The sequence below is a fragment of the Wyeomyia smithii genome, chromosome 1, assembly GCF_029784165.1.
Source record: "Wyeomyia smithii strain HCP4-BCI-WySm-NY-G18 chromosome 1, ASM2978416v1, whole genome shotgun sequence".
Classification (NCBI taxonomy): Eukaryota; Metazoa; Arthropoda; class Insecta; order Diptera; family Culicidae; genus Wyeomyia; species Wyeomyia smithii.
The window spans coordinates 16,124,116-16,148,117 of record NC_073694.1 but is presented as its reverse complement, the minus strand read 5'-3'; the positions used below and the strand labels follow the sequence as shown (position 1 = coordinate 16,148,117).

The 24,002-nt window shown below is 41.8% G+C and overlaps 2 protein-coding genes across 2 annotated transcripts in view; both read left to right on the top strand.

The window, feature by feature from the left end:
* The window catches only part of LOC129718990 (protein scalloped), a 362,904-nt gene that overhangs the window by 99,960 nt on the left and 238,942 nt on the right, over positions 1–24,002 (top strand). The gene's annotated exons all lie outside the window — the stretch shown is intronic.
* On the top strand, positions 13,976–15,521 carry LOC129718985 (hydroxysteroid dehydrogenase-like protein 2). Its single transcript, XM_055670284.1, has 4 exons — positions 13,976–14,038; positions 14,101–14,264; positions 14,781–14,994; positions 15,046–15,521. The coding sequence occupies exons 1-4, from the start codon at positions 14,019–14,021 to the stop codon at positions 15,509–15,511; spliced, it is 864 nt and encodes a 287-aa protein (XP_055526259.1). The 5' UTR covers positions 13,976–14,018; the 3' UTR covers positions 15,512–15,521.

The following is a 24,002-nucleotide window of genomic DNA, read 5'->3' as shown; positions in this document are numbered from 1 at the left end:
ATCCGTACACTGCGGAGGACTCGGTGGCGTGCTTCCGGCAGCTGGTCACCTCGTCTCTCAATAGAAACAACAATCCTCGGTTCTCGGTTCGTTCCTTTCCTGATTTGCATAATTACGTGGGAATATTTTCGTATGACGCGCCCTGCTTCTCCCCCCACCCCCCTCTCTCTCTCTCTCTCTCTCTCTCTCTCTCTCTCTCTCTCTCTCTCTCTCTCCCTCTCTCTTCTCGAACTGAGTGATTCAATTATGGACATGTTGTACATATGGTGGGCAAAAAATCGAAAGCGAAACCCCAGAATCCTTGAAGATCGAACGATAAAAAACAGCCTGCTGCTACCCGGTTTGTGTGTGTGTGTGAGCCAGTTGCAACATTAATTAAGTCGAGATCAATAATTAATCTTTTATCGAGTCGAAGATCGATCGGTGATGTGCGGAGCTCCTACCGGCGCGCGGTCGGTTCCGAGGCTCAACCCATAGATCGTAGTAAATTGATATTAATACCGAACAGCAACGAATGTAAAGGCCTCGTTTCGTGTAGCGATCATAAATCATCGGGCATATGATGAAGCAGCCGGAGAGAAAGAGCGCGAGAGAGGAAACTGGAACAATTTTGACGTGCGATTCACGAGAGGTATTAGGAGAATGGGGAAAAAAATGCACAGCACGAAATGCAAAAAAAAACCGCCCGAAATATCCAAATCGCGATCGTGTAAACTTGTTTCTAAGGTGAACATGGTCAAGCCTACAAGCTAAACCGATCAAACTGAATCAACAAAGATCTCTGACTTCAGTCAGGCTATTTTTAAAGCTGTACAAGCTTGCGACTGGAGCGATTCTTATCTCGATAACGGTGTTGAGGAAAGAAATGAAACGACGCTGGACATTCTGGCTTCGGGATTAGGCTCAAGACGGATCGGCTCATGATCGTGAGGTTAGATCTTTTTATCGAGTGTTGATACTTTGCATCACCACTTAGAGTGACTAACATATATTTATTCATTAGTTCGATTTTTAGCATTCAGAAATATATAAAAAATTACGACTAAAAGCGCAATAAAACGGGTAATCCGAAAGTTTATTGAAAAATCCCTTAAACGATTATAAATTAAATTATAAATTAAATGAATTTCGAGGTGATTGTTAACAGCAAAATTCTTAAAACCAAAGTATTTTATCGCATTTTCAGAAAAAATTATCGTGAAATAATTAAACAATCGAAATAAATCTGTACCAAGCAAACAGCTTGCGACTGTTACCGGCCATGAGCGAAACAAAGTATGACAAACCAAAGAGCTTTGGGACAGCCGGCTGACAGTCCCGTTGAGGGGTTGATGATATTTTCATTAGGCCTTGCGCTGCGCTGCTGTCAAATTTTTTTTTTTCGCAACGTTCCGAAAAATTCCAACCCTCGAAACCTTTCCTTCTTCCGAACAGAGAATGTCAGCAAGCGTCACCGCCGTCGTATCATCATGGATTGCCAAACACACAAACACACAAACAGACAGATAGACAGAATAAAACAAGCTGAAAATTATATTTTCATTGCGAAATAGTTGTGGTTTTACATGCTGCTGCTGCTGCTGCTGCTTGCAGCTGGGAAATGTAAAATGTTGAAAATGTATATTAAAATTGGAGAAATTAAAATTTTGCAGTGGCGCTCGCCCTCTCGGCAGCCGTTTGCTCACCCCTCCACTTAGTGAGCGCAGCAGGCGAGTGTGGGAAATATGCGAGAGCTACTTGCTATTTCGCAATTGCTTTGCTACTTGCTACCGGTTGCTGCTGCTGCTGCGGTGCAAAATGCAGTTTCCAAACACTGCAATAGCACACAGGAATAAGTAGCCTCTAGTGGTGGAGGCGAGAGTGCGGGGTAAAACCGTTGCAGCTCTATATTTGGGGTTTGGAATTACATTCTGCATTTTTGTGCACCAAATGAGTCCCGAGTGGTGCTCTGCAGGACAGTGCGGTGAGTCCGAGGTTGTCCGAAAGTAGTAGAATCCGCACTGCGACTTTGACCATTTGTTTGCGTCTTCCGGCCCACGGCCGGCGACAATCGATTCCGTATTCTGGGAGGGAGTGGACGTTGATTTATAACGACTTTCTGGCAACACTGGCCGCAGCCATCGCGCACTGAAATGGAAAATTGCCGCCACCAGCTGGACAGCATCAAGCAGGCAAGATTTAGCAGACAGTGAATTCCGAAAAATTACCGAGCAGATCAAATTTCCAGCGAGCCATTCCCAAGCGCCTTAACGGGAACATTGCACTAAGCAGCTTGTTTCGTTATAATTTTTTTCTCATAATACACACACCTGTGAATCACAGCGGGACAACTGTACCGAACTGGAATTGTGTCTTTCTATCCACTTGCCCCTCCCCTCGTTACACGCAAGTAAAAGGCTTGGATTTCTCGAGTTCCACTCGGTTTAAAACCTGTTGCCACCTCCGAAGCTCTGTGCGACCCAGCTGCTGAAGTGTTGCCACCGGTTAACATCTTGTCCGAGTAGTGTTCCCATATGTTTCACGTGACATTGCTCTGACCAGTGTCAAAAGTACAGATGTTTCCTTTTGCGGACCTTCCGACTGACTTACTGACTGCTGCGCTGACCTGTTGCAACCAGGCTGAAAATGTGGGAAATTGTGTGCCTCACACTACTCGGGAACAGCGACGCGGTTTACACGATAATAAGCCGATAATAAAGTCATCCTCGTCACCAGGCCGGTGGGCTTATGGGCGGAGACGGGAAATCAATCTCATAACCTCTAGCATGCCGCATCTCATCCGATGATAAACCGACAGAGAACCGGAGTTTGTTTGACGGGTGGCGGAAATCATTTCGATTTCAAATTTAATTATTCCACATGCCAACGTGTGCTGATTACACACAGGGCTTCACTCGTGTCCCTCATTCCAATTTCCCCCATTTCAGGACTGTAATAAAATTGATTATCGGACAGTGGCAGTTGTAATGAAGCGCACAGATTTTACTGGTTTTATCATGGAAATAATAAATTATTACCCAATCCAAGAGGGTCTTTTCTTTGCTCGTTTTCAGAAGAGCCACAGCGATAACATTGAGTGTTTGTTTTGAGCTTTTCACTTAGGCAAATACCTAATAAACTTTAAAACTATGGCAGACTTTTGTTTTGTTTTGTTTGCGGAGCGGCCAGAGGATCAAAAAAGGTCAAAAAGGCGCGGAGTAGGGGTGATGCCCTCATACTCAAGACGGATGGGTCGAAGTACTCAGAAGTCTTGAAGAAGATGAGGTGGGAAACCCAGCTCAAGGATCTGGGGGCGGATGTGCGGAGTATCCGCCGATCTCGCACTGGCGAGATGATACTTGAGCTCCGGAAGGACGCCAAGAACAAGGGGGCTACCTACAAAACGGTAGCTGAAAAGGTCCTAGGAAAGGAGGTGCAAGTGCGGGCACTCACCTCAGAAGTGACTCTCCAGCTTAAAAACCTGGACGAAATCACTGAGGGGTGTGACATTGCACAAGCCCTAAAAGCGAAGTGCGGGGTAGAGGTGGCTGAGGAGTCAATCCGCCTCCGCAAAGGTCCGGCGGGGACCCAGATAGCTACCTTCCGACTACCGTCGGCGGACGCTAATCTGGCCCTGAAAGAGGGCAAGTTGAAGGTCGGCTGGTCTGTATGTCCTCTGGGCATACTACAGCAACCAGACATTTGCTTCCGGTGCTTTGAGGGCGGACATAAGTCCTGGACCTGCAAGGGGCCCGATAGGAGCCAGCTGTGCAGGCGATGTGGAGGTGCAGGCCATAAAGCAATGGACTGTGTGGAGTCTCCCAAGTGCATGGTATGTTCCGGGAAACGGGACGCCAAACACTTTATGGGAGGCCCCAGGTGCCCAGCCGGTAAGCCGGCTGCGAAACCACGGGCGTAAGGGTGACGCAACTGAACCTGAACCATTGCTTCGCGGCTCAGCAGCTGCTACACCAAGCAGCCACTGAGTCGTTGTCGGACATCGCCGTCATAACGGATCCCTACCGCATCCCTCCCGGAAACGGTAACTGGGTTGCGGATAAGTCCAGTTTGGCGGCCATATGTACGACGAGCTAGTTCCCGGTTCAGGAGGTTGTCTCAACCTCAGAAGAAGGGTACGTAGTTGCTAAGGTAAACGGAGTGTTCTACTGCAGTTGCTATGCTCGTTGGTATACCGAAAGGTTCACCCAGATGGTCGACCTCCTATCCATGGAGCTAACGGGCCTAACGCCGTTGGTGGTGGCGGGCGACTTCAACGCTTGGGCTGTTGAGTGGGGAAGTCGCTTCACGAACCAGAGGGGCCAGATCCTGTTGGGGGCTTTTGCAAAGCTCAACCTAGATCTGGCCAACGTTGGGAACAAAAGTACATTTAGCAGAAATGGTGCGGAGTCGATCATCGACGTGACGTTCTCCAGCCCAGGACTGATCAAGAACTGGAGGGTAGACGATGGCTACACTAATAGCGACCACCAGGCGGTCTGTTATAGTGTAGACAACAACGAGAGGCGGCAAGCGACGGGTAGAGCCAACACTCCGACCGTTCGCGGGTGGAAGACATCGCACTTTGATGCCGAGGTATTCGAAGAGGCAATGAGAAGGGAGCGCGAGGGGGGCAGTTGGCTCCGCCCGACTGCTGACCAACTAGTTGCTATGCTATCGCGGGCGTGCGACGCCACCATGCCTAGGACTCGCCAACCTAGGAATGGAAAGCCACCGGTTTACTGGTGAACGGACGCGATAGCCGACCTTCACAGTGCGTGCCTCCGTGCAAGACGGAGGATGCAGCGTGCGCGAAACGAAGAAGAGAGGACAGAGCGCCGCGCAGCATTCAGTTCGGCAAGATCGATGCTAAAGAGTGCGATAAAGGCCAGCAAGAGGGCCTGCTTCGATAGGCTATGTGCGAGTGCCAATACAAATCCGTGGGGTGACGCCTACATGATCGTAATGGCCAAGACTAAAGGCGCGCTGGAGCCTGCAGAGCGATCACCAGCGATGCTGGAGCGTATCATCGAGGGACTCTTTCCACGCCACGAGCCAAGTCCTTGGCCTCCGGCAGTCGAGTCTCACGTCCGACGTTCCAGTATCTCAGACATAGACCAGAGATGGTCGGCCAACCTGCCGAGCATCCAATCCGTGAGCGACGACAGCCGTGTCGAGGCAGGGGAGGAGGCAAGGGTTAAGAATGAGGAACTCATCGTGATCTCCAAATCCCTAAAGGTGAGCAAGGCACCGGGACCGGATGGTATCCCTAACCTGGCGATCAGGCTGGCGATAAAAACGGCCCCCGGGCTGTTCAGGGCAGTCATGCAGAGGTGCCTGGATGACTGTCTCTTTCCGGACAGGTGGAAGCGGCAGAGACTGGTTTAATTGCCGAAGGCTGGGAAGCCGCCAGGGGACCCATCGGCATATAGGCCTATTTGCCTGCTGGACACCGCGGGCAAGGTTATGGAGAGGATCATCCTCAACAGACTGGTGAGGTACACGGAGGGTGTACACGGTCTGGCAAGTAACCAGTTCGGCTTTCGGAAGGGCAGGTCCACGCTGGACGCAATCTCTTCCGTCATCAAGACGGCGGAGGTAGCAATCCAGCGCAAGAGAAGGGGAATACGCTACTGCGCAATCGTCACGCTCGACGTGAAGAATGCGTTCAATAGTGCCAGTTGGGACTCCATAGCGCTCGCGCTCAGGAGCATCCATGTACCGGTGTCGCTGTACAAGATTCTGGAAAATTATTTCCAGAATCGAGTACTTGTTTACGACACGGAGGAGGGTCAGAAGTGCGTCCCAATTACCGCAGGAGTTCCGCAAGGTTCTATCCTGGGCCCGGTGTTGTGGAATGTCATGTATGACGGAGTGTTGAAACTCAAGTTCCCTGTAGGGGTTGTGATCGTCGGCTTTGCAGACGACATAACGCTGGAGGTTTACGGCGAGTCTATCGAGGAGGTCGAGTTGACGGCCGCGCACTGTATACGCAAGGTCGAGGACTGGATGCGCTCCAGGAAACTGGAGCTCGCGCATCATAAGACGGAGGTCACGGTTGTGAACAGCCGTAAATCGGAGCAACAGGCGGTGGTCAGAGTCGGAGACTGCACCATCACCTCGAAGCGATCCCTGAAGCTCTTGGGGGTTATGGTGGACGACAAGCTCACGTTCGGGAGTCACGTCGACTATGCCTGTAAGAGGGCCTCATCGGCTATTGCAGCACTATCTCGTATGATGTCCAATAGCTCAGCGGTTTATGGCAGCAAGCGAAGACTTCTTGCCAGCGTGGTTTCGTCCATACTTAGGTATGGTGGGTCAGTGTGGTCCAGAGCGCTAGGTACTAACAGTTACCGTGGTAAACTGGAAAGTACCTACAGGCTCATGTGCCTGAGAGTTGCGAGTGCGTATCGTACGGTGTCATACGATGCAATCTGTGTCTTGTCCGGCATGATGCCTATCAGCATCGCCATCAAGGAGGACAGAGAGTGTTTCGACCAACGTGACACAAGGGGCATACGAGGTACCAGAAGGTCATTCTCGATGCTCCGCTGGCAGCGGGAATGGTCCAACTCCACAAAGGGCAGATGGACGCACCGACTCATACCGGAGATATCCGGCTGGGTCGGGAGACGACATGGTGAAGTGAACTTCCACCTGACACAAATCCTGTCAGGCCATGGTTGTTTCAGGCAATATCTGCACAGGTTCGGACACGCGGTGTCCCCCATGTGTCCCGAGTGCGTGGAGGAGGAGGAGACTGCTGAGCATGTCTTCTTCGTATGCCCCCGTTTCGCAAGAGCGAGGAGCAACATGATGGCTGTGAGCGGGCCTGGCACTACTCCGGACAATCTAGTCCGGAGGATGTGCGACGACCCGGACATCTGGAACGCGGTCTGTGCGGCCGCCTCTCAGATTGTTCTGGAGCTGCAACGTGTGTGGCGGGTCAACCACCAACACGCCAGTGGTAGCTAATTACCAGTCTCCAGGTAGTTAGCTAGGAGGTTATAAGAGTAAAGAAGGTGCATCACGCACAAAAGCCACTCCCCGACGTAATACTTAACCGTCGTTCCGGGAAGACCAGGGCTGGAGACTGGAGGGGTTTTAGTGGGTCGGGACAGGGATCAGTAGGTGTCTGGGCGAGTGTAACTACCCCAGCATCTCTCCCCTAGTCTCATCCCCACACCCTGAGTTCTCTTCTCAGGTGTCTGTTTGCAGATTTCCCCGCCACCTTTAAAAAAAAAAAAAGACTTTTGTTTCAATTGCTACTTTTTGTCTATGTTTGATTCCGTTTCTATCGCTTTTATCATTTTTGTAATTTTATTTTGGTTTTATCCTCTCATCATTTTTAAACTTTTGTAATTATCTTTAATTTTAGTAGTTTTTGCCATTTTCTGTGCTCCTATTAACTCCATTTCCACTTAAGACACTTTGGTTCATCGTAAATCGGTTTTTTCTCTCATTCATGTCTTCTTTGAGCTCCTGTTCCACACACACACAGCATTGATATTTCAATACATTGGTGATACTTTTCAGCAAATCTGAATTGACTTTCCACATTTTTTACTTATTTTTCACAGATTTGTACCAAAGGTGTCAAAAATTTTGAAAAAATGTTGGAAAATATTGAAAAAAAAAAGAAGTATGTGGAAAATTAATCAAAAAACAGAAACAATGTCAAAAACATCAAGAAAAGTCATCAATTATCTTGGAATCTTTGACATGGATTTTGTTTTTTGACTGATTTTCCACACACTTTTATAGTTTTTTTTAAAATTTTCCAATATTTTTTCGAAAATTTTGACACACACATTGATACTTGTTTTGCGGTATTTTTTAAAATTATTTTTTACACTTTTTGTACGGTTTTCACGTTTCATCGACATTTTTCGCGATATTATTTTCACTCTTTTTGACACATTTTTGAAATTTTGTGACAATTTTCCTTACATAGTTTTACTATTTGTGACTACGAATACTCAATGTCTTGAAATAAACGAGTACATTATTTTCGAAGAAAATTCAAAGTTAAGAAATCAAAAAAAGCAAATATTAATTATTAGCCAGACATGTTCTTTTAGCATTTAAGGGGTTATATACCTTTTAAGTTTTCAAAAAACCGAAAAATTTTTCATTGTATTATCTTCAAATACAACATCTTGAGAACATTTTCACAAATTTTCATAAAGATCTGAGCAATAGGAAGAAAGTTAGAGCGATTCGCAGCGCGCCTCGCCACGGCCGCATAAGCTAAACTGGAAACTTTACACGCGATTATCTCGGAATAGTGTTTTCCGAAAAATGACTTTGCCTTGATCCTGATTGCGGGAAAACTACTGAACCGATTTCCTTCATCTTTTTTTTTAAATTTTCGTTATTAAATTCGCCGGTCCTTGAACGATCGCTTTTTGAAACATACAGTTACATTTTGCCGCAAAAAAATTTTTTAATGAAATTTTTAGCGCTCAAAACGTGCATATTTTGGGAAAAACGTTCCCGTTTGCACTGAAAACAAAATACTCATAAAAGCGATCGTTCAAGGACCCGGCACACTTCTAAACTAATGAAATAATATGAGTTTTTTTTATTTCGGTTGATCCGCTGAGTCTCTATCAGAATCACCGCAAGCCTCTGCAAAAAAATAGCGTTTCGGGGAAACGGCCATTACTCCAGTAATAATTGGTATATCTTAAAATCAAAAGTATTTTTTTGTTGTTGATAAACTGTACTTTCAGAAAAATACCCCTTTGATGCCATGCAAATGGTGCTATGCACTAAATGATAGATTCAAACTTCTCTCATTTTTCTCGACCAAAAAGGTGTATAACCCCTTAAGAAATTAAATCACCCCGAGGTATTATAAGCAAGACATTTTTAAGAAATAGAGTCAAATTTTCTTTGGTCTGTCTTTTTTATTAGTTTTTCATATCTCAGGGTATGTTATATCATGAACATTCCAGAAATGATATTATGAAGAAAATTAGTCAAAGAATAAAAAACAAATTTTGAGTGGAAGTGTTGCCAGATATGATATTTATGGATTTGAGGAATAAATTTGCGCTTTTTCGGTAACTGAATTAATTCTGATTTAAGATTTGACTATTTCATTGTGTTTCTAAGAAAATTTTACATGAATTCGTAAGAAATTTAGTCGAATCAACTCTGATTTGCTTAGAATTTCTATTCCCATTTCGCTAATATCTCTATATTGATTATACACGCTAAATTGTACCACTTAAATGAAATTTGCTAATTTCGTGTTGTCAGTTACTTGTAGGGGAGAGAAACTGGCAACAAGGCCGATTGTTTGTGCGCGCTTTTATTTCCACGTATTTCTTCTTTTATAGTGTGTTTTGCAAGAATAAATAGTAAAATCTACTAAAATTACTAGTGTTGGTGTTCCAAACACCAACACTAGTAATTTTGTATGTATTTTCGGTTGAGAGTAGAGGGAAAATAAACTAATTTTTTACTAGAATGTTTGTAAATATGCGGAGGATTTTTTGTTCATACGAATGTGTCACTTAGCAAAAATTTTTATAGGCTCGGGCTTATGTTTCGGACAACATTGGACTTTGTTCGCGTGGGTCTTATTTGACAATATTCGACTATCAGTTTGAATTTAATGGAAATATAAGTTGTGGTAAAACCCCTTTAGACTGGCTGTCTAAAGATTAATTTGTTACTAATGACAGTTATGTATAACTAAACTGTCTATGTATACATTCACCCATAACCACAAAACATGAAATAGTAAAATTGCTATATAAATAATCTAAAAATTCAACTGATAAAATACATTTTAAACTAAAAAGTCGGTAAATCACAACAGCCTTATTAGCTTTAGAAATTCATACCTATAGCATAACCAATTATCGATCCGCAACATCTAACAGATGTATCCCAGGGTCTCCCTTTTCTACTAAAATTTCCCATCTCATGTAACATTTATAGAAAAGTAAGTTTTTCGCTTCCGTTTTTGCTGATGAAGTTGCCTCTGACTCCGAGGCTGAATTAGCGGCATCTGGTGTTCCCCCCGGTTTAGTCGACCTAAGCACCTTTACGATTACGACCGATATGGTGTTGGCTGCAGCAAAAAAATTGAAACGGTCATATTCGACAGGTCCTGATGGAATTCCTGCTGTTGTTTTTAGTCGTTGTGCTACCACTCTTGCTGTTCCGTTATGCCACATTTTTAACAAGTCTTTTACGCAAGGAAAGTTTCCTGCAGTTTGGAAGCAGTCGCTGATGTTTCCCGTTTTAAAATCCGGCGACCGACAAAACGTTAGAAATTATCGTGGCATCACTAGCCTTTCTGCTGGGTCTAAACTATTCGAGATCATAGTAAGCGGTTATATGCTCTCCTGCACTAAGCACTATATTTCAACCACTCAGCATGGATTTATGCCGGGCCTCTCTGTCTGTACCAATTTGTTGGAGTTCACCTTGTCGTGCATCTCACAGATAGAACAAAAAGCTCAAGTTGATGCGATTTACACCGACCTCAAAGCAGCTTTCGATCGTTTGGACCACTCAATACTTCTGTGTAAAATCTCACGCCTAGGTGCCTCCCACCAGTTCGTTGCATGGTTGAGCTCGTATTTACGAGGAAGAGTTCTACGCCTTTAACTTGGCTCTAGTATTTCATCGCAATTTAATAACAAGTCAGGAGTTCCCCAAGGAAGTAATATGGGGCCCTTGCTATTTGCACTTTTTTTCAATGACGTGACACTGCTGCTGGGTGATGGCTGCAAGCTGGTGTATGCAGATGATTTGAAGTTGTTTCTGGAAGTTCGAACTATCGAAGACTGCCGTCGTCTACAAAATTTCTTGAATGTATTTACCAGCTGGTGTCGAAAAAATTGGCTTGTGGTTAGTATAACCAAATGCGAAGTTATAACCTTCCATCGTATTTTGAACCCGGTTATCTTCGACTATCGCATCGACGGATTGGAATTGAAGAGGGTTGATTCTGTAAGGGATCTAGGTGTTCTTCTTGACACTAAACTTACATTCAACCTACATCACGCAACGATAATTTCGAAAGCTACACGCCAGCTTGGTTTCATATCAAAACTCGCCCGTGATTTTAATGATCCGCACTGCCTAAGAGCGCTTTATTGTTCATTAGTACGCCCACTAGTCGAGAACTGCAATCAGGTTTGGTTTCCTCACCAACTTACTTGGAACTTGCTGTGTTTATAGCCAAATTACTCCATGGAGATATCGACTCACCAAAGCTTTTGTCTCTCGTGAACTTTCGTGCATCACAACGCGCTCTGCGTTCAACTGGATTTCTGCACACCCCTTTTCATCGCACATCGTTCGGATATAATGAGCCCGTCACCGCTTTTGCTTGTGTTGAGCACTTGTTTGACTTCAACGAATCCATGAATAAATTCGTGCAGAAGATTAAAAGAACAAACATTTTATGAACTTAACTCTAATATTGTAATATTTATTAAGACATTGGTCAGATAAATTGTAGAAATAAATAATCATAATAATAATAAAAATAATAGGAGCACGTAGAGTTCTCTGCGGTTCGCTTAAGTGAATGTTGGACTAACATTCCTTTTTCGTTCCCCAACAGTTGCAAGGACGTGGCCAGGGCGGTAACAGTTCTCTGGAGACATCTGACCTTTGTTTAGTAACATTTAATTAGATCTCAAATTTCATGTTGCTGCTCAGGAACGAAGGTGATAAACAGAGTATTGATGCTAGCACCAACTACGAAGTTGTGCCGCTGTTTATGCTATGCTATATGCTATGGAAGTGTTGTCAGTTACTTGTATATTTATAAATATCTTTTTGTTTTATTAATTTCGAATTTTTCGGTTCTAACTTTACCAGAGGTTTAATTATTCTCTTAAAGAATAGATTCTTGTTTATGAAATAAAGTGTATTTTTCTTTTTTTACTACAGATACAATTGATAAAAACATTGTATTCAAGTTTAATAGAGCATTATTATGCATTAAGTATACAATGATAATTTTTCCTTGCATTTTTTTATGGGGATCTAAAAAACTGGTACCACTTTAAAATTTTCTGAATTTCCTTACAAAGTTTGTTCAAATTGCATCTCTCAGAATATACAATCAATCCAGAGATACTAGCAATAAAAATTGTGAGGAAGTCGGAGCGAAATTGAATTTATTTCTTAAAATTATTGTAACTCGAGTTTTGCTCATAATACCTCGGTATAAAAAGCGTTGTTTGTTGCAAAATTTCCCCTGCAATACGATGAAATATACTCAATCGACAAAAACATGCAATTTATTTTTTTAAATACGAAATTGATATATCTGGTAACACTGCTGCTTAAAATTGATTTTTTTTGGCTTGGCCAATTCTGTCTGTCTGTCTGTCTGTCTGTCTGTCTGTCTGTCTGTCTGTCTGTCTGTCTGTCTGTCTGTCTGTCTGTCTGTCTGTCTGTCTGTCTGTCTGTCTGTCTGTCTGTCTGTCTGTCTGTCTGTCTGTCTGTCTGTCTGTCTGTCTGTCTGTCTGTCTGTCTGTCTGTCTGTCTGTCTGTCTGTCTGTCTGTCTGTCTGTCTGTCTGTCTGTCTGTCTGTCTGTCTGTCTGTCTGTCTGTCTGTCTGTCTGTCTGTCTGTCTGTCTGTCTGTCTGTCTGTCTGTCTGTCTGTCTGTCTGTCTGTCTGTCTGTCTGTCTGTCTGTCTGTCTGTCTGTCTGTCTGTCTGTCTGTCTGTCTGTCTGTCTGTCTGTCTGTCTGTCTGTCTGTCTGTCTGTCTGTCTGTCTGTCTGTCTGTCTGTCTGTCTGTCTGTCTGTCTGTCTGTCTGTCTGTCTGTCTGTCTGTCTGTCTGTCTGTCTGTCTGTCTGTCTGTCTGTCTGTCTGTCTGTCTGTCTGTCTGTCTGTCTGTCTGTCTGTCTGTCTGTCTGTCTGTCTGTCTGTCTGTCTGTCTGTCTGTCTGTCTGTCTGTCTGTCTGTCTGTCTGTCTGTCTGTCTGTCTGTCTGTCTGTCTGTCTCTCTGTCTGTCTGTCTGTCTGTCTGTCTGTCTGTCTGTCTGTCTGTCTGTCTGTCTGTCTGTCTGTCTGTCTGTCTGTCTGTCTGTCTGTCTGTCTGTCTGTCTGTCTGTCTGTCTGTCTGTCTGTCTGTCTGTCTGTCTGTCTGTCTGTCTGTCTGTCTGTCTGTCTGTCTGTCTGTCTGTCTGTCTGTCTCTCTGTCTGTCTGTCTGTCTGTCTGTCTGTCTGTCTGTCTGTCTGTCTGTCTGTCTGTCTGTCTGTCTGTCTGTCTGTCTGTCTCTCTGTCTGTCTGTCTGTCTGTCTGTCTGTCTGTCTGTCTGTCTGTCTGTCTGTCTGTCTGTCTCTCTGTCTGTCTGTCTGTCTGTCTGTCTTACTTAAAGTTTCGAAGTCTCGAAGTCTCAAAGTCTCAAAGTCTCAATTATGTACAACTTGACGGTAATCGGTATAGTAGTTTTTGAGGCCATGGGAAACAGACAGGCAGATATTCGCATTTTTATAGATAAATATGCGTTTAATACGAACTAGTAAAGTAGAAATAATAGATGGCATATAGTTGCTAGTAACTAGCCCTAATTCTTGTGAACTGTCAGGAGACAGTTCGTCCAGAAAGAAGAAGAAGAAATAATAAAATAATATAACAAGAATTCCAGAGTATTCTTATATTTTATAGCGTTATAACAAAATCTTTAAAATTAACAGAATTTCAAAGGAATTAAAACGTGTATTTGTTATTCAAGAAACTGTCAATCAACAACTAACAAATCTACAATAAACGAATTAAATACCCGAATCCATGGCAATCCGCATGCAATTATTGTTTTGTGTTCATTATCTTGCCGATTTTATCTGTAAGAGGGTACAAAATGCTTTTCGACGCATTCATTGCTCTCGGCTCGAGTCTAACGATGACCGAGCGTAAAATTCATATCTCCCTCTCTCAACCGGGAGATAAGCCGGCTGATAACCGCTCACTCGACGTCGGTCGAGTGCAACTTCTCTCAGTATGAGAGTTTCTGTTCACAATCAAGCACCGCACGCAAGCACGCACGGAACGTCCATGGGAATCCAGAATACAGGGTAACTTTTATCCCTCCATTCTGTTCTGTTGATCAACACAACCCAACTCGTTTTTTTGACAGTAAACTGGCCGGCAGAACGCTGTTTATTACCGGCGCCTCGCGGGGCATCGGCAAAGCGATCGCACTGAAAGCCGCCCGAGATGGAGCGAACGTGGTGATAGCGGCCAAAACAGCCCAACCCCATCCGAAGCTGCCGGGGACGATTTACACGGCGGCCGCTGAAAGTAAGCGTGTTTTCAATGAGCTTAAAGGGCTATTCCCACTGCTTCCGTTCCGGGACCGGGCCGGGACCGGGCCGTGGCTGTTCCGCGTGTCGTCCGGGCTCGTTTGAGATTGATTGCATGCGTTCTTATGAACTCATTCACACCGACGCACCGTGCCCAGACCGGGGCAGCGTTGAGTTGCTGTGGTGCTGCCGCAGTGCGAGAGAAAAACTATCGTTGCCGACGATACTTTGTGTTGGCCGGAGAGTGCACGGGAGGCACTCGGGTGGATGCGTGCATGTTGTAGTGACATATTTCGCGCGGAGTGAGCTGCGGTATGAAAAAAAGAGAAAGACGTTCTTTCACATACACACATCAACATTTCTCAGCCAGAGCGCAGCGCGGGCACGGTTCAAGCACGGCGCAGTGTGAATGCATGAAAAGTCCCGGACGAGCCCGGTCCCGGCCCGGTCCCTGAACGGAAGCAGTGGGAATAGCCCTTAAGTGATAATCATTGACGCGGCTACTGTTTTGTAGTTGAAGCGGCTGGCGGCAAGGCGCTGCCCTGCGTGGTGGATGTACGTGACGAGGCCGCCGTTCGAGAGGCTGTCCAGGCGGCTGTTAAGCGGTTTGGCGGAATCGACATTCTGATTAACAACGCTAGTGCCATTTCGCCGACCGGCACCGAAGATACTGAGATGAAGCGTTACGATTTGATGAATAACATCAATACCCGAGGGACGTTTTTGGTGTGAGTACTCGTAAATTCTTCAATTTCGTCGATCGAAAATTTATTTCTCAGTTCCAAGGAATGCATCCCGTACTTGAAAAAAAGCAATCATGTGCACATCCTAAACAATTCACCCCCACTGGACATGGTCCCAGAATGGTTCGGAAGACATGTTGCCTACACTATCGCTAAATACGGCATGTCCATGTGTGCCCTGGGAATGGCCGAAGAGTTCCGTCAGGATGGGATAGCGGTCAACACGCTGTGGCCAGAAACGATCGTACAAACGGCGGCTACCGACATGTTGCGCGGCCAGGAAGTGGAAAAGTTTACCCGCAAACCGGAGATCATGGCCGATGCGGCTTACGCTATCCTTTGCAGAGATCCCCGCACCTGCACCGGAAATTTCTTCATCGACGAACAAGTGCTGAAGCAAGAAGGAATCACAGATTTCACCGAGTATTCCTGCGTACCGGGCAACGAAAAAAATCTTATAAAATGTATTTTTGTAACCGATGTTCCCAAATCGAAACTTTAGATTATCACAACTGGTGTTTTTCTTGGGGAGGAATTTGAACGAAACGAATCGATCGATTGTCAACCGTGGGAAAGTCGTTGTGACCCGAATCGATCCCGAATTATAATCTTGAATCTTCGTACCCTTGAAATTTGAAACATCCGCCTGGGAACGGAATGTCCACAAACCTTTCTGTCGGGGTTTTTTTTATTCAATTTTCGGCCCCAGCTGCGGCAACGATGTTCCTCGCGCTATCCAGAGAGCCCCAGCCAGAGTGAACGACGAACACGAAGAACATTCCGTCCGAAACGCAACTTCATTCTTGAAATTTCAAAAAACCCCTCCACCAACTCCGATCCCCAATCGGTCGGTAGGTTCTCAAGGCGGTGCGCGGCGTTCAAGAGCGTTTTTTTTTTGTTTGCTGGTGCCGACGTCGTCGTCATCGTCGGCCGATAAGTTCCGGACCCATCATCACGAAACGAAGGGTAAAAAAGTCTTGACTAACCTTTTCATTATGTGTGCTCCTTTTTTTATTTTTTTTTTCGGTTGGTCGGTGTTATTAAATTTGCATTTCTTCATCCTTCTCTTCAGCTTTTTTTTCCTTAACTTTTTTGCTTCTTTTTCCACTTTAAGTGGATAGGATCCAGCAAGAGCACAATTCCGATGCGAAAGATGGAAAGTCAGTCATACGGGTTGAAGAATGATTTCGTCAGACAATTGCGCACAGCCCAAACGGAAAATGCTCGTGAGCTATTCGATTCGATATCTTTGCCATCTTTTTCGGGTGAAGTTTTTTTCCCAGTGTATACTGTAGAAAGTGACCTACACTGTCTATCTTTTTTTTTTTTTGAGCCATCGTCTAAAAATAATCCACGCACGCATACATACACACACCCCAGGGGCTTTGGGGCTTGATTGGCCGGAATTCGGTTCGCATCTCCAAGATGGAAAGTTTAAGTGCGTGCGCTTCGAATATTAGAACAAAGAAACAACGATTGTAAACAAGCCACCAGCAGCCTGACAGCGGTTGGCTTTTTCGGGTTTTTTTTTTGTTCATGCGTTTGAATGAATATGGGATGAGCAGCGAAAAAAGAAGACAAAAAATCGTTAATTTAACCTTCGCTGATTGCTTAGGGTTCCCTTAACTTCCCCCGTTCTCACCAAGTGGAAAAATGGAGCGCGGTTTTAGTCCTTCCAGGAATTGGGGAATTTTTCAAGTTATGACGCATCTCAACGATGATAATCATCGTGTTTTGATGCCAATTGGGTGTTCTATTCAGATGTCAAGATTAAGATTTACGTTTTTTTTTGTAATTTTTAGACAAATTAATATGAACGATGTTTACGCAGAAAAATTAAAGCATTTCTATTTTTGTTTCTTTTTAGGTAAGTCGAAAGATCCAAACGGTGTTTCACAGTAAGTTTATTCAACAGATTGTAATTATTTTCTAGTTCAATTACATAGTGGGACGAATTTATCTTCCCAGGAAATTTTCTACGTTTTCGTATTGAAAGTTAGTAGTTTACAGAAAAAAATCAAAAACAAGGCGCATTATGCTTTAACTACGAATGTAAAGACAGTTCATGAAAAAGATACAAAAAACACTTTTTAAATCAGAATTTTTTTGTTTCGAGGAATTTATAAATTAACGGTTAAAGGAATTTATTAAATTAACGGTGTTGAAGAAAAATATTCAAAAAAAAAAGCTTCGAAGCAAAATTATTAAAGCGGGAATTCATGGCTTGATGATTCTTCATATTGCAAAGCATCTCCCTACAAAAGATAAGTTCTCTATGAGTTCATTAAACCCCCTAAGGTTAATCTTTAATGTTTAACATTATTTTTGATACGTTTTAATGACACAATTTTGACTGAACCGTCTAGAATTTTTGTTGATAATTTGAAGGATATATTTGAGACATTTTATTTTTTGTTTAAATTATTTTTGGGACATATTCGATGCCTTTTAAAATTTTGATACACTCGTGAAATGTTTTGGGCTCTTTCATAGATAGTTTTGAGACAATTCTGACGACACTCTCTAAGCGTTTTGATTTAAGCATCTTTGAAAGATTTTTTCAAGTAGAGTTACGTCTTATTTTATTAGGGTGGCAACCCGAAAAATCGAGAATGGAGTGAAACGACAGAACAAAAGATTTCAAATGCTTATAACTTTGTAGCCACTGAACGGATTTTAACTATTGATATCTCGTTGGATAGTGAATAGTTTATGAAATCATTTTATGAAACATTTTTTCGTAATAAAGTGGTTACAATTCATAACAACTAGATAATTCATTAAACCAACCGCGAGCCCGCAATGATGCAATCCAAGCACTTTTCCAGCACAGTCGACACTAATATATACAAACATTTGACTTTGTAAACGATTTGTTATTGTCGTCGATTCGTTCGTTCAAGTGCACAACAATACATCCACCGAAAGTATAACTCTCAGTAGTCACGTAAAAAGCATACAGAAATTTAGTCTTCATTGTATAACAGATCACTGTAGCTAGAAGTTTACTGGAAATTCGCTCGATTTGCAGCAAGCAAAACAGCGAGTGATTTTAGTGCAGCAGGGCTACTTTTTGTGGTTTTTGTGCTCGTGCTTATACGATCACAACCTCTGCTGTGGGCAGATGGACCAACAGAGGAAACCAGCGGACCGCACTGCTGAACATGTCCAGACATGTTAGTGATTTTGTGTTATTTGCTCGCTTGCAGTGTGTGCGAAGCAAAAAAAAGGAATTATATTCACCTCTGGCCATCGGTAAATGATAATCCTTAATAACGATAAATTAAACAAACTTGCTGGTATCACTATTGTTGAACATCAATGACGCTTTTAAACGTCCCTAATTTATGTAATTAAAGGAGTTGAAATTTTTATTATTAAGTATATTAAGACCACGACATGGAACAAATTAGACTTCCAGGACAATATGACATTGCTAAACACAGCCTCGTTTTACAAAACTTGTATCCAAAATTGTTTCAGGGGGCAGCAAAGGTCTTGGTGCTTCGTAGAGGAAGCCGCGGAGCCAAAAAGGTTGAGTTACTTGATTTAAGGAAGCAATAGTAGACTTTATGACTTATTTATGAAACACTCTCAACAATTCGTTTGTTACAACTAAATGTGCGTAATTATACGTCAGTTCATGAAGAGCTTTGGAAGCTCCCACATGAAGACTTGCATGAAAGTTTGTATGTGTAGCATAGTGGTCAACAGAGCGACTGTCTTTTTTTTTTGAGAACTATTTTTGGGCCAGATTTAAGTCGTTTCCGAAGAAATCTCTTGAAAAACTTTTTTTGAGGAGTGAATATTTGACCATTTCTGAGACAGTTTTGATTTTGCTTGAGTGTTTTTTAAAACAATTTTATTCAATTTCGAGCCATTTATGAAGGCTTTTGACAAATTTTTGAGATGTTTTTTGAATACTTCATGGACGTTTTTGATATATTTCTAAACCATTTGTGAGACATTTCTACATTGTTTTGTGGAAACTTGTAAGATATGTTGTAAGACATGCGCTTTTACGCGACTATTTTATTTCTCAGAGTTTTTAAATATTTTTACGATTTTCAAAACGCGGGGAGATGCAGAAATAAACTGAGCCTCGGTCTGATCGTTTAGCCGGTGATTGTTCGCACGGCTCTGTTATATAGGAACGTCGCAAATCGTAGTAGGTTTTGTCAGGTCGATAAATAACACGATTGTTCCATTGACTATGCAGTGTTCGACATTCAAAGAACCTTGTCCACCGAAGTTTATTCGTATTTTCTAGGGTTCTCGAGATACCTGAACATTTTGACGCTTCAAGATGTGGATGGTTTTCGCTTGCACCGCTTGCTTAGATTCGCAGTATTTTATAAGAAAGATACTCTTCCTAATGAGTTAACTTTGCGCGCAACTATATTAGAGTTCGTCACTTACCACGGTGAAACAACCTTTCCTTTCCGTCACAGTTGTGGAGATGCAGAGATAAACTCGGTCTCCGACGACAGCGACTGTTACACCTCCTCCTTCACAATATCCTTCCTCACCCTAACGACCGTAATGACGAAGCCGGTGCCGTTATCGAGCTATTTCAAGCGGATGCTACTGAATTGTTGTTCATCGAAGATAGTGAACTAATTTTTAGCCATATACGTGACTCTTTGTGTAACTTCACTAGCTCAGACCCACACGGAGGAGCAACTACGAAATGTGTGGTCGTCAAGCTCAAGTTCAATTTTTCAAGTAATTGTTAGTAAATTTTGAGTCGGTTCTGAGCTATTTTCGTAACATATGAGAGCTCTATGAAATACTATTTAGGACTTATTTGAAACTATTTCTGAATTATGACTTTAATCCTTTTCAAGGCAATTTGAGATATTTTGATACATTTAGCATTTTTGAGGATAATTTTAACGCTAATTTAAAATAATTTTTGGGAATTCTCGAATATATTTTTTTTTTTTGAGAAATTTCTGAGACGTTTCCATGACATTTGAAATAAATTTGCGCTACAGCTTAAACTGTAAAAAACCGAAAGATCATAACTTTTTAATCATTCCTGTGAATTTTGGTGTCACTAGCTAGCTCAAGCTTGGAAGTGAGTAAGGAACCATCCACATACCACGTGGACAGTTTTGAAACGATTTTGGGTGACCAACCCTCCCCCCCCCTTTTTTTGAAGAAACATTTTTCGCCCTCAAAAATCCATATGTCAAATTTAGTTCCATTTGCTTCATTAGTTCCCAAGTTATGCAGCAATTTGTGTTTGATTTGTACAGGAACCCCCCTTTCCTGGAAAGATTTGGGTAGATTTGCTTGATTAGTTCTTGAGTTGTGCAGGAATTTGTGTTTCATTTGTATGGGACGCCTCACTTCCAGAGTAGGTAGGGGCCCTAAACCATCATAGGAACCTTTTCCGGCCTCAAAAACTACTTACAAATTTTCACACCAATCGGTTCAGTAGTTTCCAAGTCTATATGGATCACACAGACGACAGGACTGCATTTTTATATGTTTAGATTTGCACAGCTATCGTAGAGGATGTTTTCAAGTTCAAAGGCCTACCCTTCCCTTGCCTACGCTAATGAAAAAAAAAACAAAGATATTTGTTACACTTTGTATACTCGAGTGCAAATTTTGACAGTGTTCGGTTCAGTAATTTCGGAGTCCATAGAGAACAGGGAGACAGATAGACAAACAACGATGCCTACTATGATTAAAATTTTCCAATGCATACTTTTGACATTTCTGTCAATTTTCAATGCCTACTACAGTTCAAGGGTTTTCTTCAGTACTTACAACACCTAAAATGAACTGTTGACTGCTGGATTGTATAAGCTTTATTGAGATGAAGAAATTACGCCCTTTTCAAAGCTTAGGTTTGTTTTGCAAATTGCTTATAGACAGTCAAACTATCTTCACCTACAAAGTACCAGTACAAAGTACTGGTCGAGTTTGTATGAATTTCCTAAGAATATCGACCATTTCAACATAAAATGGACGTAACTCAAAAATGCTAGTAACGCTTTTTTTTAATTTACCCAGAAAAGAAAAACATAGGGCTTTTCACGAACTTCCGAGCTTGCTGGGCGCTCTAAAATTTATAGGAATGATTAAAAGCTTTTCTTTCGCTTCCAGTTTGAATCCTGGGGCGAATTCTGTGTTGACCGGTGTAATTTTTTAGCTAATTTTCTAGCAAAAATATATCTAAAAGTATACAAAAAACTGTCCAATTGTTAAAAAAAATGACTCAAAAATGTGCCAAAAATTGAAGTTCTCTAAATGTCCATATTTCTAGAACATTTTTGAGTCGTTTTCGAACCATTTTACAGTTTTTGGGAAACTTTTCGAGACATTTAAAAAAAATATTTTTTTTTCGACTATTTTGGAACATTTTTGATACGCATCTGACTTTCAGCACATTGTTTGTTTTTTTTTTTAATTTTCTGGCAATTTTGAGTTATTTTTTGAAGCAGTTCTGAGTTGTTAGTTAACATTATTTCAGGTATCTGTAGAATATATTCGAAGGTAATGTTTTATTGAATTTGTTGAAACAGTTTTGGTCCACCGTTGAGTTGTTTTTGATTAATGATTAGGCCCAATTGCGAGCTATTTTTGGGCTCACATTTAGAACATATTTCACATTTTTTTCAAAACAGTCTTAGGGGCCATCCACGTTCCACGTGGACAGCTTTGGTGGGGTGGGGTGATATTCTCTGTTTCAATATCGAAAAAAAAAAAAATTGACAGAGTCTCCCCGTCCCAATAGGTCAATTTAGTTTTGCTTCCATGAGCTTAGACTAATGTGATATCTCGAAGGTATAAGTTTTCCGAAAAGTTTGAAACAATCCCCATACTTGAACAATTCCTCAACCTGCTGTCAGAACGTCATAAAAACTGATGTCTTGAAAGAAAACATGCTGGTATAAGCAACAGTACCATTGGAGCAGAAAGCAGCAGGTCTCTCGTCGTCTATGATTGCAGCGGTACTCTTTTATTCGTACATTCCAGCGGTACACTTCTATTCGTACTGCAGCGGTATTATTGTGGCGCCAGCACTAAATTAAAGTTCGGAAGTCAGACTTCCGACTTCCGAACTTTCTTCCGACTTTACAAACACATAGAACAACTGCGTGTTCACACAACATGAACTGCGGAATGATTTCAATGTATTTGTTTTTATAAACCGGACTGACAGCGCAGTGGCGGCTGAGATGGTTGCAGTGTTGCGAGAACACCAAAAATAAACATCGGAAGTGAGCCTGACTGCCAGTTTATCGGCGACGTTTCGATAATTTTTATTTAAATGTACAATATTCGTATTGCAGTGGTACACTTTTGTTCGCACATTTCTATTCGTGTGCAATCGAGGAAAAACTGCAATGCTGCTGTTGATGGTGATTGAAAGTTTATCTCATGAATATGATTACCATCAATTACTCAACAAGAATTCTAAATTTTTGCAACGAATATTTATTTTATTTTATCTTTGATATTTACTAAATAATCGTGAACGGATAGTATCAAAAGAGTGAATTCCTAAATATACACATTTCTAGAATAGTAAGAGCCTGCGAATGCTTGTGAATTTTTGGAATCTCTCTTTACATTACAATATTGTTAGATGATATATCATTATTCTAAGATTTACCTTAATAAACGTTCATTAGCTGTCTTCGTCATACAGTTAATGTAGTTGTAGGCATATGAAAAAAATTGTCAAGCAAAAAACAAAAATGGAATTGTTGATTGCTACGATTTTTTGCTGGAACTTGTTAATAATTTTGTTTAAAATATTTTCTTATGTTTGCAAACTAATGAACCTTTGTAAGGGGTTCCATATTATTTTGAAAGTAAGATTCATATTATAGATTTGATTTAATCAGAGTTAAATAAGACAAAACCATTCATTATGATAACGCAAGAATTATTGGATTTGGTTTTTGAGTATATAGAGTTAATTCTGACTGTGACGCATTACGAAAAATTCTTGGTGCTTTTTCAACAAGCACGTTATGCTTGTGCCTTGTCAAATACATGTTGTTCGCACAAAAAATACTACAGGCATAATATCGTCAAATATGAACGATATTCTTTCGAGTGTTGTTGAATATATTTTAAAAACTGATTTCCAGGGGAGGCTGAGAATAAAAATACGTACAGTCGCTGAGCAAACTCATTGATAATGTCTGCAGACTATGTATATTTTGCAACAAAAAATCCCCTAATTGCAGTGTTTAGTCCCACGTCACCATTTCATACAACCCTAGGGCTGTATACCTTATAGTATTTTAAAATATTTTTCATCACTTCACATATATCTTCAGGACATTTTTTGGGTCAATACCTTCATTTTTTAAGCCATGTTGTGCCTTATTCAGGTTTTTACGTCATAGGAGATTATTGTTAGGCAGTTTAGTTATTTCAGATAATTTAGATATTAGACAATTTTAAACCATCAACTTTTCGAGATATCTTTGATATGTGTTTGAGAGGTTTCCGACATATTTTTACGATATTTTTGAGACACTTGAGAATTGTTTCGAACTATTTCATGAACAATTTAGATACAAATTCTAAGACACTTCTCTGAGCCATTGTGGATACTTTTACATTTTTGACAGTGATGATTTCATATTTTGTACATATTTTTTAAGGCGTTTTCGACACCTCTACACTTTCTGTACATGATAGACATTTTTTGAGATACTATTTTCAAGTCGTTTTCGAGATATGGATTTTGAGATATTTTTGAGCTATTCTAAAACTATTACTGGAACCAGTTTGAATTTCATCTAAATAATGGAGCCGTGCACATATTACGTAACGGTAAAAATCTAGATTTCAGACCCCCTCCTCCTCCCTCTGTATCAAAAAGTATCATTCGATATGACTCTTTCCCATGAAATTACGTAACGCTGAACAATCTGACCCCCCATCCTAATTTACAGTTTTGGGCGAACATAACAGTTACGTAAGTATCTCCACTAAACCCCCTTCCCCTCCCCCAT

What these genes read in the sequence shown, in the direction of transcription:
- LOC129718985 (XM_055670284.1), top strand. Translation starts at nt 14,019, where the DNA reads ATGGGAATCCAGAATACAGG. An exon ending in TTACACGGCGGCCGCTGAAA is followed by an intron (nt 14,265 to 14,780) that starts GTAAGCGTGTTT and finishes ACTGTTTTGTAG; the next exon opens with TTGAAGCGGCTGGCGGCAAG. An exon ending in ACCCGAGGGACGTTTTTGGT is followed by an intron (nt 14,995 to 15,045) that starts GTGAGTACTCGT and finishes TTTATTTCTCAG; the next exon opens with TTCCAAGGAATGCATCCCGT.